Source organism: Sardina pilchardus, chromosome 3 (assembly GCF_963854185.1).
Source record: "Sardina pilchardus chromosome 3, fSarPil1.1, whole genome shotgun sequence".
Classification (NCBI taxonomy): domain Eukaryota; kingdom Metazoa; phylum Chordata; class Actinopteri; order Clupeiformes; family Clupeidae; genus Sardina; species Sardina pilchardus.
In genome coordinates this window covers 37,610,262-37,625,912 of record NC_084996.1, presented here as the reverse complement: position 1 = coordinate 37,625,912, position 15,651 = coordinate 37,610,262, and the positions used below count along the sequence as shown (strand labels likewise).

General features: G+C 45.6%; 3 protein-coding genes across 7 annotated transcripts in view; 2 read left to right on the top strand and 1 right to left on the bottom strand.

The window, feature by feature from the left end:
• The first annotated feature begins 298 nt into the window (after positions 1 to 298).
• On the top strand, positions 299 to 1,622 carry LOC134077527 (ubiquitin-like). The gene is made up of 2 exons (XM_062533191.1): positions 299 to 370; positions 988 to 1,622. The coding sequence occupies exon 2, from the start codon at positions 989 to 991 to the stop codon at positions 1,445 to 1,447; it is 459 nt and encodes a 152-aa protein (XP_062389175.1). The 5' UTR covers positions 299 to 370; position 988; the 3' UTR covers positions 1,448 to 1,622.
• Positions 1,623 to 5,322: 3,700 nt separating this feature from the next.
• On the top strand, positions 5,323 to 11,427 carry becn1 (beclin 1, autophagy related). 2 transcript variants are annotated; one of them, XM_062533173.1, is made up of 12 exons: positions 5,323 to 5,347; positions 5,806 to 5,999; positions 6,101 to 6,165; positions 6,550 to 6,608; positions 6,769 to 6,859; positions 7,104 to 7,240; positions 7,849 to 8,043; positions 8,357 to 8,503; positions 8,764 to 8,913; positions 9,396 to 9,456; positions 9,730 to 9,872; positions 10,359 to 11,427. In XM_062533173.1, the coding sequence occupies exons 2-12, from the start codon at positions 5,873 to 5,875 to the stop codon at positions 10,525 to 10,527; spliced, it is 1,344 nt and encodes a 447-aa protein (XP_062389157.1). In that variant the 5' UTR covers positions 5,323 to 5,347; positions 5,806 to 5,872; the 3' UTR covers positions 10,528 to 11,427. The 2 variants fall into 2 exon arrangements, with proteins under 2 accessions (XP_062389157.1, XP_062389158.1); XM_062533174.1 differs by having other exon boundaries at positions 5,324 to 5,347; positions 5,814 to 5,999.
• An 82-nt stretch (positions 11,428 to 11,509) lies between these two features.
• The window catches only part of LOC134077514 (serine/threonine-protein kinase tousled-like 2), a 12,741-nt gene continuing 8,599 nt past the window's right edge, over positions 11,510 to 15,651 (bottom strand). For all 4 annotated transcript variants that reach the window (XM_062533169.1, XM_062533171.1, XM_062533172.1 and 1 more), the window contains 8 exons: positions 15,593 to 15,651; positions 15,195 to 15,286; positions 15,016 to 15,105; positions 14,425 to 14,594; positions 13,803 to 13,941; positions 13,227 to 13,338; positions 12,975 to 13,082; positions 11,510 to 12,629 (listed from right to left, as the gene is read on the bottom strand). The exon at positions 15,593 to 15,651 is cut by the window's right edge and continues 23 nt beyond it. In XM_062533169.1, coding sequence (XP_062389153.1) covers positions 12,456 to 12,629; positions 12,975 to 13,082; positions 13,227 to 13,338; positions 13,803 to 13,941; positions 14,425 to 14,594; positions 15,016 to 15,105; positions 15,195 to 15,286; positions 15,593 to 15,651 — 944 coding nt within the window. In that variant the 3' untranslated portion in view covers positions 11,510 to 12,455. The remainder of the gene's footprint in view (positions 12,630 to 12,974; positions 13,083 to 13,226; positions 13,339 to 13,802; positions 13,942 to 14,424; positions 14,595 to 15,015; positions 15,106 to 15,194; positions 15,287 to 15,592) is intronic.

Sequence of the window (15,651 nt, the reverse complement as noted above, 5' to 3'; positions counted from 1 at the left end):
TGGTGATGATGCTCCCAGTTAGAACACTCTCTGCTGCTGAAGAGTAGCCAGAAGGCATTCAAGATGCCTGTAAGCATTTTAAGGTGTGTTGTACATTGTTATTGTTATTGCATACATATGCTGTAAAACGGTAGGCTATGATACTGACACTGATACTGGTACTATGATACTGCAGAATAAGCTACACTGAATCAAAAGCACTGGGCTACTCGAGAATGGAAACCAAAAGCAAACTGACTGAAGGGAAACGTCTTGGTATCAGCAGGGTGGGTCATCATCAGTAGGCTATAAAACAAGGGCCAGAACGCTGTAGGCTACCATAGCAGAATTCATCTGGCAAACAAGCAAGGAGGACACCAAATATCGCAAGGTAGGCTAAGAATTGGGCTGGACGTCTCTTTTCAAAAATATGCCTTATGTCTTTGCTGGTTTATTCTAGGCCTTAGTCTAGTCTAAATTGTTTTTGTCACACATTAAAAAAACAACAGGAGTTGTTGACCTGAATTTCTTTAAGGTCGATACAAAAATAAATTAGGCTAGCCCACAAAATACACTTAGAAATACAGAAAAAAACAATCACTTTAATCACCTGACAGACGCGGGGATTTTGTAGGCCTACCTTGTTCTATCCTAACTTTTTAAAAGATAGCTTATGTTCTTAATGTTTAATAACTATAGGATATTGAACAGCCTCGTTGTCAATTGTTTTTATACATTTAATAACAGCAGCAACTACTGGCTACTTGTCGAGACAAAAATAAATTATTCGAAATATAGCCTAGTCTACGTTCAAGAAAAAATCGACATAGAGGTCGCTATATGATAAACAGTGCAGCCTAAATAGTTTTAGCCTACCTTCCTGCATGTATTGTCAAGGAGCTGACGAAATCACTTTTGTCATCTGTAGCCTATAAGTGAGTAGGCCTAATATCAGATTATTTTTCATATGAAACGGACTCTGATTGTACACCTCTTGTTGTTTCGCAGAATGCAGCTCCAGGTCAAATTTCTGAACGGCGAGACCTACCCCCTGGAGGTGAGCCCAAGTATGACCGTTAGAGATCTAAAGAAACGCATCCAGCTGCTGAGTGGCGATGCACCTGCGCGTCTGAAGCTCAACGCCAACGGGACCAACTTCAGCAATGATTCCAGTACACTCAGTGCCATCGGCTTGCAGTCTGGTCCCATCATGGCTCTGGTACAGGATCCCGCACCTATCCAGGTGTTCCTAAAGAACGATAAGGGTCTGATAAAAACCTATGACGTGGTGCCAGGTGAAACAGTCACCGAATTCAAAAGCAAGGTCTACAACAAGGAGAAGGTTCCAGTGGAGCAGCAGAGACTGATCTACAATGGCAAACAGCTGGAAGATCGACGAAAGCTGGAGGACTATGGCATTGAGTCAGGGAGCACCATCCATCTCATGCTCCGACTCAGAGGAGGTTGATTTGAAAATGGACAGGATCTATTTAATTTAAAACGATTCATTCCGACAATTAATGTTTCTATTTATTATGAACTAGGCCCATTCAGTCTGTAATGAAAGAATATGAAAGAAGTTAATTTACTTCTGGATTCTTCTGCACTTTCCTTTTTTCTGTTGTTTGTTTGCGTTTTGGCTGTGTTATTGTGGACACCAGTGTAATTGCATTGCACCAGTGTAATTCAATAGTCTTGAATAAACATACTGTATGTAAAAAGTCTTATACATCATTGAAATTTAATTGAACTTATACATTATTGCACATAATGAGCAACACTCAGGTTGATGGAACATTTTAAGGATTGATTTTAATTAGCACCCCATACTCTTCCCAAAAATGTGCTTGCATCAACAACAACTTAAAAAAAGATTGATTAAGATTCATTGATTCAGTCAAACTGACCCTCGTGCAGGCTGCTTTACTGGACCGGCATCAAGGTGGCCACCCCACTCTGAGTTTTGTTCTGCTCAAGGTTTCTTCCCATTAAAGGGCAGATCTTCTGTGACACAATTCCTTGGCCATGGTGTTTTGGCACACTATTCAAATTCAATCCAATTCAACTCAATAGCCTAACCGAGTAATCTGAAATAGACTCATGTTCTTTAGATGTTTCTCAACTTTTTTCCCTTAAACTCCTACTCACATACACACACAAGACAAGACATTGTTTTATTCAACAATCGGGGTCCGGAGATTACAGTTTTTTTTTTATTGCTTTGACCTGGTTGAAGAAACTGGTGACCTCTCAGTCTTCATCATCACTCTCTCAGCAGAGCAAAAGACACCTCTTGCAAATGAGTTAACCCATTGTCATTGTTTTGACTTCCCGCACCCTTTTGCAAATCAGTTAACGCAGATGTCATTCAAGCAGTCCAAACTCCAATGCTTTAGCTGTGGTAACCAAACAGAAACTATACGTTCCCATCTCTTAAACGTCTTGCCCAGTATGAAATCACTGAAGCACCTGTTTGACACTGCTTCACAAAACTTTTCAATTTGCAATCAGTCTGCAGGCTTAAAAGGTACCATGTTGTGTGTTGTAACTTGCAAGCATGGATGGTCAAGGCAGATGAGAGTGAGAGTAAGAATTGACTAGAAGAGACTTTTTTCTTTACAGTATTGTACAGAATTTTTATTTTCATTTATCCTTATGTCTTACACAGTGATGGATTTTTTTCTTTCATACGATATTTTTCTGTTGGAATATTTCATTTCTTAGCCACAATCTCGTAAAAAAAATAATAAAAATTAATCCTGCATTCAATAAAATTTTAAAAAATTCAACAAAAAATCATTGTATATGATTCTGGATCTATTTTTTGCAAGAAAGCAAATTGGCACTGATATGTAGCTGCTGACCTAGCCTGACGACGTCCCTGCAGAAAAAGAATGGAGGCGGGGCTAAACTTCGGTCTGGCATCCAGGCTACTGCTGACCAGTAATGCAGCGCTGATTTAACCTGACTTTCGCCAGATCCTGTAGTTCGCTGTCTGCTTCACACAAGGATCTGGGACTTCTCGATAGGAGATGTATTTATGAAGGCGGGTCCTTGTAAAACATCCTCGCATGTGATTTGATAAACCACTTGCCTGTTATCTTGAATGACGTGCTAGGCTTCTTCAAGCTCTTGCCAAACCCGGTCGGAAGAAGAGTAAAAACATCCTTGCCACCAATAAATGTCTTCAAAACTATTCTCTGTTAATCTTTTAAAGAATGAATACTCAATATATTCGACAAAACGGTTGAAATAGCAGAATCAATGTCAGCACAAGACTCCTCGCTGCGTGCTACCATTGTTATTTGAATCAAACACTCGCTTTGGCGCTCCTGATTGGTTGCTCATTTTTTGAGCACTGGCAGGGGTTTGGATTGCCCTCGCGTCCAGACCCTTGTGTGGAGCTCAGCGAAACGCCTCTGGTGGAGCATGGCGGAACTACACGGGTCTGGCGAGAGTCAGGCTAGCGCTGATTCACATTGAGAGCTGAATTTTGTATTTTGATGCCCTGCCCCCTTATCTAATGACTGATTGGAAGCGCTTATGCACTTGTGTGCAAGTTGTGTTGTTTGAGGGCAAAATTTGCTTTTGGTCCATATTTTAAATGTTTTGGAGGAGCCTTTTGCAGGCAAAAATGAGTCATTTTGACCATTGGTGCCACTGTTTAGGCCTTTGCGTTAAGAGTTTTGAAAAATGTTTTTTGAGTCGACTATACTGCGTCAAAACAATAAAAAAAAAAAAAACTATAACTACCAATGCATAGGTTGCTTATGCAAGTTTAGAGGTCAGGCAACATTGTGCGGACCCCCTGCAATCCCTGGTGGCCCCTAGTTGGGTCCCTGAATCCCAGATTGGGAACCACTGCTTTAGGCTATAACCGACATGTTGACACTAACTGGGCAGGTACAATCAGTGCAAAAACACAACAACACTATGAAGCCCAATAAAGACCTGGGAGAGTCCAGGCCCGTATCAGTCTAGCCATCAATATGTGAATTGTTATCTGCCCCGACAGGTCCATGTGTTATGATGAGTCACTTATAATGCATTACATTTTTTGCCATCTAATGTTTCCTACCTTGGCATGACGTCACTAACCTCCAAACCAACTCCTGTCATAACTACACCCCCTGCGATTTTTAGTTGGATTTGACGCCCGCCCACGGCTATGCTATGCTACTGTCATCAGCACATCAGGGAGAGTAGCACAGCAAAGTCAAAAAGTCTGAAATGCACCTTCAAGACCTGCATTACATGCAATAATGAGGCAGCTGAGTGACTTTTCAGATTGATTAGATTCAGTTTTATGGATTGATTTCAGTTACCACCCCATATCCATACCATGAAAATATCTTTGCATCAAACAACTTTGGCAAGGAAAGTTCATATAAGTTTATAGGCCTACAATGCATTTTGAACACTGAGTCAAACTCTCAGTGAGATTTACTCTACAGCCCACCCCAAAGGTTCTACTCAAGGTTCCTTCCCATTAAAGGCTAGCTTTCTGTGCCATTGTGGGGTTCATGCCATGGGATCTCTTAGGCATTTTTGATTTTGGGATGATGTAGGCCAAATTCCAAATTAAACTAGAAGTAGGCCTATAGTAAGGTAAGGTAAGGTAATGTTTATTTATATAGCGCATTTCACGTGCACTGAGTGCAACCAGAGACACTTATATATGAGGTGCAACCCAATAGTAACCTTAGGCTCTGTTCTTCTTAGACTATAATCTATGCAGGCAAGCCAAAGAAAAACCTGGGAGAGACCAGACCGGTATTAGTCTTCATCATGTGCACTGATTATAGATAATATATTATTCAGATCTACCTGTAGATTATTCAGATCTGCCTGTAGGACTTCTGAGTTAATGATCCAGCATTCTAGATAGATAGATAGATAGATACTTTATTGATCCCCAAGGGGAAATTCAAGAATGCCAGCTGCATCATTGTGAGTAGCCTAATGCTTTCTTACCTCGGCATGGCCAAGGGCGATGACTCCTCTCTTCATAGCTAGGCTATCCAAACATCAAAAAGCCTAACAGATTTGGAAAAGACTGGATGTTTGGAGTCATATTCTGAGAGACAATGCACAGTTTACAGTGACACAGACTTCATATCCTCAATGTTTTACTTACGTGTATGTGTGATATGTTATTATTATCAGACACCATCATTTCCCTTTAGAGATGAATAAAGTAATCTATATAATATCTATCCCTTTACAACAATTTAAAAAGTGCGAGGTCTTATTGAGGCAAACGAAAAGATCTAACCTCTCTGATTGGCGGATCGCAGGGCATTTTTAAGTGTGACGCACTTCCTGCCGCACTGATCTCAAAACAGGAAGTCCACACAAGAAAACACAGGTATGTTTACATGTACAGTTGTTATCAACGCTTGATAATAGATTAAACGTATTCTATCGTGTCTAGGATCATACTTTTAAGTTGTTTCGATATACAGCAGGACCTTCTTCATCTTGAAATACAGCACGTTAGACGTGTCTTTACATAAAGCTAAGTCATCGTACAATGGGAAGAGTAACCAACATTAGCAATTTAGCGAGTTATCTGTCATTACTGCAACGATATAACATGACTGTTTGTTGACATCAACCCGTTTTTGCTGCAAAGACAACGCATTGCGATCGGTTTGTGTCTACACAAACCAAACAAAACGTTGATATGGTTGCTCTAAGTTGATTTTGGTCAGAAAGTAGTTAGCGGACCTAAGTCATCAGGCTAACGTTGAAGAGTTTGGGTGACGGCTGATCTTTTCACAGTACATGATAAAAACACATTTCATTGAATGTTGATATCAACAGTCTCGTAGCTGTCATAGGTCGTCGTGCAAGGTCTGTCTTCAATCTCAAGATAGCACAAAAGGCAGTCATGGAGGGCTCCAAGTCCTCCGGCAGCACTACGCAGGTCAGCTTCGTGTGTCAGCGCTGCAGTCAACCTCTGAAGCTGGACACCTCCTTCAATGTTCTGGACAAGGTCACCATCCACGAACTCATAGGTATGTAGCCCCATCTGAACAACATTAAGGTAACAACTCCTTGGATCTACAGTCAACGTTTACCTGTGGGCTAACCGTCTCAAATGTCCTGCTTTGTCCAGCGCCATTGGTTACAGTAACGCCGAGCAAACAGACCGACAGCAGTGAAGTGGAAAGTGCACCCGAGGTGAGTGTTATGGGCGGCCCAGGTTAAACAGAGCCTTATGAATCAAGACCTTTGGGACTAGTTTTCTACTTCTGTTAAACTGAAGCCAACTAGAGATGTAAAGGTTTGGTATATGTACCAAACCACGCACATAACTTGAAATGTAAAGAAGACATTAAATTGCGTATGTATAAGTATACTGCCTCCTCACTTATTTTTTATGGTGTTTAAATCATGTTTGCTATTATCTTGAAAACGATTCTTGCGTAAATCGGTGAGGGAGTTCTGCATTATTCTGCTGGTGTGTAGCCCAACCACTTACCTTGCAGAGACATGCGGAACACTCTGTCAGTCGAGGAGTGGGTCCAGTTTGGAAAAGGGCCCAATCTGTCATATTTTTTGCAGGAGACATTTGTGGAAAGCAAGCAAGATGGAGTCTCAAGAAAGTACATCCCCCCTGCCAGGTATGTGCAGAGTCCGAGAAGATGGCAGCACAGTGAATTTCCACTGGCCTGTCTTATTTGGCAATGTTTTATGCATTCTGTGTCTGTGTCTGTGTCTGTGTCTGTGTCTGTGTCTGTGTCTATGCGGAGGCTGCTCTGATCTTTTCTGTGCTGGTTGCAGGATGATGTCGACTGAGAGTGCCAACAGCTTCACACTGATTGGCGAGGCATCAGACGGGGGCACCATGGAGAACCTAAGCCGGAGGTTAAAGGTCAGCATCACCCCCTCACACCTAACACCTGATGATGCAATGAGTCAGCAATGTGTGTGCCCAAGTTTTTTGCGCACATGTTTACGCACATGTTTATGCATGCCACTTACACATGTGCACACACACCTATGCATGCAGTATACTTTGTGTGTACGCCCCTTGTGATAGCGTTTCAGTGCTAGTGGTCTCTCTCTTCATCTCCTCTGTTCCTCACTCTGTTCCTCGCCTCTTGGTCCGGTCCCAGGTAACCAGTGACCTCTTTGACATCATGTCGGGCCAGACGGACGTGGACCACCCGCTGTGTGAGGAGTGCACTGACACACTGCTCGACCATCTGGACACGCAGCTCAACATCACCGAGAACGAGTGCCAGAACTATAAGTAAGTCATAGCTGTCTTCCTGCCATCCTGTGTGTGATAATATAATGTGCTTTGAGTGTGTTGATAAGTTTATGTACTTGCTTTTTGATCAAGCGTTTGCATACGTTTGCATATGCAATTCTCTAGTGTGTAAATGAAGCGTTGCCCAAGTCCTATACGAGCACTAAGCGTGTTACTGGACCAGAGTGCAGACCACATAAATCAGACTCAGAGTCGTAAATAGAGCCGGTCTTGCAGGCTCATATGTAGCATATATGCCACGTATTGCACATATACTACCACCTCTAGCGTTCATATGAATATTGCATCTTGCGGTCATGTCACATACATTTTTAACCATGGTGCATATACATATGCATTGTTAAAACCAGGGTGCATATGCATAAGTGTCTTGTGCAGTGTGTCCTAAAGATGACATGTGCAATGTGTCCTAAAGCTGTTGTGACATGTGCTAGGTGTCCTAAAAGTGTAGTGAACAAGGTGCCCTAAAGGTGCTCTTGAACAAGATGCCCTAACAGTGTCTTGATTTGAACAAGATTTCCGAAAGGTGTCCCGTGACAGGTGTCCTAAAGGTGGCGTGTGTGTGTGTGTGCTTGTGTGTCTCACAGGAGCTGTCTGGAGCTGCTGTCGCACCTGGAGGAGGAGGAGGAGTCGTCCCTGCTGGCGGAGCTGCACGCGCTCAGTGCGGAGGAGGAGGTGCTGATCCAGGAGCTGGAGACCATCGAGCTGCAGCGGGAGGCCGTGGCCAAGGAGCTCAGCCAGGGACGCGCACACTCCCAGCAGCTGGACACCGAGGAGCTGCAGTGCGTTATGGGATACTGGAGGGAGGGAGGGGGAGTGTGTGTGTGTGCACACATTTCAATACCAGCAGTGAGAGAAGAAACATGAGTTGTGTGTGTGCGTGTGTGAGACTGTGCGACTGTGCCATCTCTAGCTATAGTGTTGTATCAATTAGACAGAAAATCTATAGTAGATTATAATTAGGTTGAACTCATGATGTCTCCTCTCCCTTACCCCCCCATCCCCACACACACACACACACACACACACACACACACACACACACACACACACACACACACACACACACACACACACACACACACACACAAATAGGTACCAGAAAGAGTACTGTGAGTTCAAGCGGCAGCAGCTGGAGCTGGACGATGAGCTGAAGAGCGTTGATAATCAGATGCGCTACTGCCAGATCCAGCTGGACCGGCTGAAGAAGACCAACGTCTTCAACGCCACCTTCCACATCTGGTAAACACACACGCCTGTCTGCGGCGCGCGCAGATGTGTGGGGCTGGGGTGGGCTGGGGGCTCTTGTTATATCATGTCGTTTGTTATGACGTCTGTTGGGTTGGGTTCTGCCAAGATGTATTATGATTGCATTGTTTTATTATTGCTTACAAACATTATTATGCTACTTTATGTACCTTCTTAATTCTATTTATTCATTTTGTACATGATTATGTGTGTGTGTGTGTGTGTGTGTGTGTGTGTGTGTGTGTGTGTTGTAGGCATAGTGGGCAATTTGGGACCATAAATAACTTCCGTTTGGGGCGTCTGCCGAGCGTTCCAGTCGAGTGGAACGAGATCAACGCTGCCTGGGGTCAAACTGTCCTGCTGCTCCACGCCCTGGCCAACAAGATGGGGCTACGCTTCCAGAGGTACACACACACACACACACACACACACACACACACACACACACACACACACACACACACACACACACACACACACACACACACACACTTTGGGCCAGACATTGCTGTTGTATACAAACACACACACTCATAACCACTGTACTGGTCTGGTATGAAGATTACATATCATGGCATGTGGCTGACAAGACAATCAGTGAAATTGATGAAAGGGCGACAGGACTGATGGCACAGGCACCACCAACAGGCAGTCAGGAAATGCCAGACCAGCAAACTGATAAACAGAAATTAAGCCAGGACACAGACATAGACACAGACACAGACACAGACACAGACACAGACACAGACACAGACACAGACACAGACACAGACACAGACACAGACACACACACACACACACACACACACACACACGGACAGGCCAACAGAAACATACTTAAACAGTCTAGTGTGTGGAATGTGTGAGTGTTTTGCTCTCTCTGCAGGTACCGCCTGGTGCCATACGGAAACCACTCCTACCTGGAGTCCCTCACGGACAAGTCTAAGGTAGCCTTCGTTATAATCATACTGTATAACAAGTCTAAGATATTCTTCATTTACATGGAAATCTGTGTGAGTCCAGTGGTGGCGTGTCACTTGTTTGTGTGCCCTGTGTGTGAGTCCGACTGTCCAGTGTTGACGTGTGTGTGAATCCAGTGGTGGCGTGTCGTGTGTGTCTGTCTGTCTGTCTGTCCAGTGTTCGTGTGTGTGTGATCTGTGTGAATCCAGTGGTGACCTGTCGTGTGTGTGTGTGTGTGTGTGTGTGTGCTCTGTGTGCAGGAGCTGCCCCTGTACTGCTCTGGGGGCCTGCGCTTCTTCTGGGACAACAAGTTTGACCACGCCATGGTGGCCTTCCTGGACTGCGTGCAGCAGTTTAAAGAGGAGGTGGAGAGAGGGGACACCGGCTTCTGCTTACCATACAGGTGGGTCTGGGGATTGGCCAATCTAATGCCCCTTTTCCACTCAACATTTTCCTAGCGGGTTGAAGGTGGGACCTGTTACGATTTTTAGTACCTGCTCGTACCTGTTACGATTTTTAGTACCTGCTCGTACCTGTTTTAGAGGTGGCTCTAGTCGGGCCGAGTCGATACTAAAACGTCACGTGAACAGTGCTGGAGGGATAAGTATAGAGAAGATGCATGTGTGTGTGTGTGTGTGTTCTATAAAAGAGGTATATAAAGGAAGACAGGTTTGTGTGTGTTTCTGTTCTATACAAGAGGTATAGAAAGGAGGTGCCTCCCATACAGATGTATATGTGTGCTTAAGATGGAGACGGAAGATACATGCAGGTGTTTATGCATCTAGTCACCTGTGTGTGTGTGTGTAAAGAGCATACATTGCATGTGATGTGGAGTTGTAAAATGTGTGTGTGTGTGTGTGTGTGTGTGTGTGTGTGTGTGTGTGTTTAGGATGGACGTGGAGAAGGGGAAGATCGAGGACACGGGCGGGAGTGGCGGTTCCTACTCCATCAAGACCCAGTTTAACTCGGAGGAGCAGTGGACCAAAGCACTCAAGTTCATGCTCACCAACCTCAAGTGGGGGCTCGCCTGGGTGTCCTCCCAGTTCTATAACCGCTAGGACAGCCGGAACCCCACTGCCTGTGTGTGTGTGTGAGTGTGTGAGAGAGAGAAACACTTGGACCTTTGTGCTCACTACAATTACTGATTTACCTAGAATGAGTTATGATCAAGTGCCAGTGACCCAGGACTGTGTGTGTGTGTGTGTGTGTGTGCGCATGCAGAAGAGACAGTATGTCCACTATAACCACTCAGTATAATTTGCTAGGACTACTTGAGTGATCCTACATGGCTAGACTGAGGCGTTGTTGCTGGTTTGATGAATGGACTCATGGCCAAACAGGTTTCCAATTTCTCCGCGCACCCAGGAAGTAGTTGGAGGGAAGACCCTACCTCTGCTGCTGAGAAGAAGTGGTCACCATGGCTACTGTCCAAGAATGCCTTTGGAAAGGGACTGATGCAAGTTAGTGTAGATGTGTCATTGCAGGAGATTACCCCCCTAAACTGTTCATCGTAGGAGACGGCGCCGAAACCAGCTCTTTAATGGAGAAGCTTTGGTCATTGGACGAGACTGTCTACCCCTAAAGCAGGAAATCACTTTACAGAGGAAGCAGCTGCTTCACACAGGCTGTGTGCTGACACCGTGAAGATGCCACCATGAATGGAGTGCTCCCTCATCTGGATTTAAAGGAACACACACACACTTTTGGGCAAATGAGCATGCACCCTCTAATCTGGAGTAGACAGCAAATATGAGCTCATTTCTCAAAAGGTTGGCGTGTTCCTTTAAAAAGGTTAAATGATGAAAAGATCATGGTCATCATGATCCATTAGGGTGGGAGTTTGAATGCTGATCGCACATTGTGTGTGAGTTCCCTCTGACATGATCTGTTTGTGAATACTTACACGTTTTGCTGTACCGTGCAATGTTAAACTGTTCAAATAAAGTTTGCTAAACTGAGCCTGTGTGTGTGTGCGTGTGTCTGTGTGTGTGCGTGTGTACGTGTGTGTGTGCAGTAACCACAGCAGTCATTCCATAACCTGTCAGAGGAGTTTAATGAAGATGCCTCTCACCCTGAAGATCTGCAGGGGAGTCCTGAGGCAAACCTCACATCTTATAAATAATAAAAAACAAACATTTTGAAATAACAAAACATAAAAAAAAAGAAAAACAAAATCATTACAAAACTTGAAAACTGCAGGGGGTAAAAATAACCCTCTCAAACCCCAGCCCCTGGCTGCAGGTCACACTAGATCCCCCTTAAGCCCTTCCCCTAGCTTTGGTCATCTGGGCACAGGCAGCCCAAGGGCAGGGGCCTGCATTTAATAAAATCCACAAAGAAGTCCCAGCATCCTTGCCACAGGATGCAGGTGGCACAGTACTCTTCTGGGGTGAAACAGCACCCTCTAGTGTCCGTGTCTGAGACCGCATCCGTCAGGAGAGGTCTCCTCCACTGCCTCCTTTAGCGCCCTCTAGAGTTCAAATGAGACTGGCATCTTCTGTGTTCTTAGTGGTGGTCTCCAAGTTCTTAAAAAACAATCGACGTCTGTGCTGACACCACTACACCCCTCAAGCTCTTCAGCTTCCCACCACTGCTCCTTGCCATACTGTGTGTATGTGTGTGTGTGTGTGTGTGTGTGTGTGTGTGTGTGTTAAGTATTTAGCAGCTGGAAGTTGGTATTAGTGGACAACGTATCTGTTTTGGGGTGGTCATGGGAGTTGGGCATACATGAGCATGTGTGTATAAGATCAGTTGGGGGATGTGATGTAGGAGTGTGGTTAGAGGCGCTTCAGTTGTAGGAGTTGGATACGGAGTGTGTGTGTGTGCAGCTAGAGGCGCTGCGGTGTGTGTATGTGTGTGTGTGTGTGTGTGTTCAGTTTGGTTGCGCTGCTGTTGTAGGAGCTGGACATGGAGGGTGTGTGTGTGTGTGTGTGTGTGTGTGTGTGTGTGTGTGTGTGTGTGTGTGTGTGTGTGTGTGTGTGTGTGTTCAGTTGGAGGCGCTGCTGTTGTAGGAGCTGGAGGTGGAGGGGGTGGGGGGACCTGGAGGGGGTGGAGCGCTCATGGACTTGCGGATGTGTGGCAGCAGGAACGGGTCACTGCCCAGCTGCAGCACGTCTATCCGCTCCTCCTTCCTGTAGGCCAGGCATCGCCGGATAAACGCCTACAAAACACACACACACACACACACACACACACACACACACACGCACACACACGGCTATTACTACACCAGACTCACCATCACTATCTCTGACAAAATACCTTTTTGTGAACACTTCAAAAAGCATGGAAAAAGAATTAACAGCTTCAGAATGGTGTAACTGAAGGACAAAGTGAGTGTGTCATTTCAACATTTTGTTTTGGGTGATGGGTGAGTGAATAATACAATTCATTCATTCATGTAATTTGTGTGAGTGTGTGTGAGAGTCTACAAAAGAGAGAGAGCGTGTGTGTGCCTGTGCATACGTGTATGTATGTGTGCGTGCATGCGTGCGTACGTGCGTACCTTGGCCTCTGGTGACACCACAGGTTTGGTGGGGAACTGCACCTCCGTGGCTTTGAGGATGGTGTTCTCCTGTAGGATATCCTGCTGCGACTGGTTATGGCCAAAGGGCTGCAACGTGCAAGAACATCACTTAAGCAACAGTGGTCAGAAAAGGCCGTAAAGTAAGTGTGTGTGTGTGTGTGTGTGTGTGTGTGTGTGTGTGTGTGTGTGTGTGTGTGTGTGTGTGTGTGTGTGTGTGTGTGTGTGTTTTACCTTGCGTCCGTAGACACTCTGGTAGAAGATGACCCCTACTGACCACACGTCCACCTTGTTGGAGATCTTGGGCGGTTCCTTCCCCACCACAAAGCACTCTGGGGGCAGGTACCTACACAACACACACATACCCAAAAGAGACATTATGCAAAGCATTGTGTAAGGGCATACATAAGCATGTGCAACTGTGTGTGTGTGTGTGTGTGTGTGTGTGTGTGTGTGTGTGTGTGTGTGTGAGACGGTCTGTCAGGGCATGTGTGTGTGTGTGTGTGTGTCTGTGTGAGAATGTGGCAGAGACTGTCTCTGTCAGGGCGTGTGTGTGTGTGAGAATGTGGCAGAGACTGTCTCTGTCAGGGCGTGCATGTGTGTGTGTGTGTGTGTGTCTGTGTGAGAATGTGGCAGAGACTGTCTCTGTCAGGGCGTGTGTGTGTGTGAGAATGTGGCAGAGACTGTCTCTGTCAGGGCGCGTGTGTGTGTGTGTGTGTGTGTGTGTGTGTGTGTGTGTGTGTGTGAGAATGTGGCAGAGACTGTCTCTGTCAGGGCGTGTGTGTGTGTGTGTGTGTGTGTTTTCAGTACCAGTAAGTCCCAGCTCCCTGTGAGGTGAGCTCCATCCCATCCACGGAGTTGTAGCTGTCGTCGTCCATGATCTTCGACAAGCCAAAGTCTGTTATCTTGATCTCCCCACACGCCGTCCCATTCACCAGCAAGATGTTACCTACAGAGGAGGAGAGGGAGGGAGGGAAGGAATGAGGAGGGGGATTGAGGGACAGAGGGAGAGGAGGAGTAAAGGAAGGGATAGAGAGAGGCAGGGAAAGAAAGAATGAGAGAGGAAAATAAGTGGAGGCTAAATGAGAGTGTCATGTGTAGATGCTGACAGATTACGAGGATGCAGCACAGGCCCTGTTCTCTCACTGCACAAACTCATCTGATGTGAACCCCAGACCTCTTCTGCTTGGAGCCCTCAACTTAAAGTTAACTTAAACCCTAAAAGCTCCTTTATGGTCCAGGGCCACCAGTGTTGTTGATTGACAAGAAGTACTGTTGTCGACAGATGTCATGGCATTGTAGGGTTTCAACACACCACTAATTGTCAAAAAGAAACTTTGCCTAGTTTCATTTAGTTCGGCCCAGTTGAGGTCCACATCTGGCATCCCTACGCCACCCATCCCACCCCACCCCACCCCTGCCCCACACTCACCAGGCTTGAGGTCGTAGTGGATGATGGGGGGTCGGATCTCGTTGAGGTACTTGAGCGCGTTGACGATCTGCATGACGATGGACCGTGCCTCCTTCTCGGACATCAGCTTGTGCTGCTTCAGGTAGAAGTCCAGATCGTTCCCCTCGCAGTACTCCAGAACCGTGCAGAACCTGGAACACCACATCCACACAGACGGGTTTACGCCACGGGAGCCAGGAGAAAACAACAAACAAACAAAAACAAAAACAAAAACAAAAACCAGCATGGTCTGACAACTAATGGCCAAAACCCTCTTTGACCCTCGTTTTCCTTGATTTCAAACTTGGGCAGTTTGATCCTAGTGTGGTATGCTCAGTCTTTCAGTCACTATGAACATTGAGAATATGAGGATGAGTGTGCCATATTGGTCTTTGAAATAAGTTGTCTAGTTTAACAAGGTTCAGAGCAACATGGAGGTTGACCCATGGAGATAAACCCCTTGAGGGTCTGTTGTGAGAGAGGAGATGGGCTAGATGGCCGCGTGGAGTATTGAAAGGGAGGTGCAGGTGGGAAGGGGAGGGGTTTGTGTGATAAGCAAAAGGCGCGTCTTACGAGTCAGTGTCCAATGAGAAGTAATCGTAGAGTTTCACGATTCGCGGGTGGTCCAGCTCCTTATGGATCCGGTACTCCCGACAGGCATGTCTGAAACACCAGAGAGCAGAGATCAACACAAACACAAACACACAAATACACATACGCACATACACACATACATACACACTTTAACGTACTTGTGATAGTTCTCCTTCTTCTCATCTCTCCAGTTCTTGTTGAGCTGGTGGATCTTCACAGCCACATATCGCTGCTCCGTCAGGTCAAAAGCCTGCAGGACAGCACACACACATACACAGCTGAAGCAGCACAGGACACATGTTTCATCAACTAATAGATACTAGTCGACTATTAGAACCAAAAGTCTGCGTTTTAAGTGAACTAGTAACGCACAAAACTCTACAATGTTTGGTTAGACATTTGAGTTGTATATCTGCCTGCAAGCCCTTTCTGGTCTCATATATATGTGTGTGTGTGTGTGTGTGTGTGTGTGTGTGTGTGTGGGTGTGTGGTGTTCAGCAGATGACCATGAATCTGAGTGAGTGTGAACATGTCTGACAGATAAGTCTCGTCCCACCTTGTAAACTTCACTGAAGCCTCCACGGCCCAACAGGTGCAATAACAGGTAACGGTCAT

Bases quoted from the DNA above. Each gene is read 5' to 3' on its own strand.
- LOC134077527 (XM_062533191.1), top strand. From the start codon at position 989: ATGCAGCTCCAGGTCAAATTTCTGAACGGCGAGACCTACCCCCTGGAG.
- becn1 (XM_062533173.1), top strand. From the start codon at position 5,873: ATGGAGGGCTCCAAGTCCTCCGGCAGCACTACGCAGGTCAGCTTCGTG. The intron at 8,044-8,356 runs GTGCGTTATGGG...ACACACAAATAG, and splicing joins CTGGACACCGAGGAGCTGCA to GTACCAGAAAGAGTACTGTG. The intron at 8,914-9,395 runs GTACACACACAC...CTCTCTCTGCAG, and splicing joins ATGGGGCTACGCTTCCAGAG to GTACCGCCTGGTGCCATACG.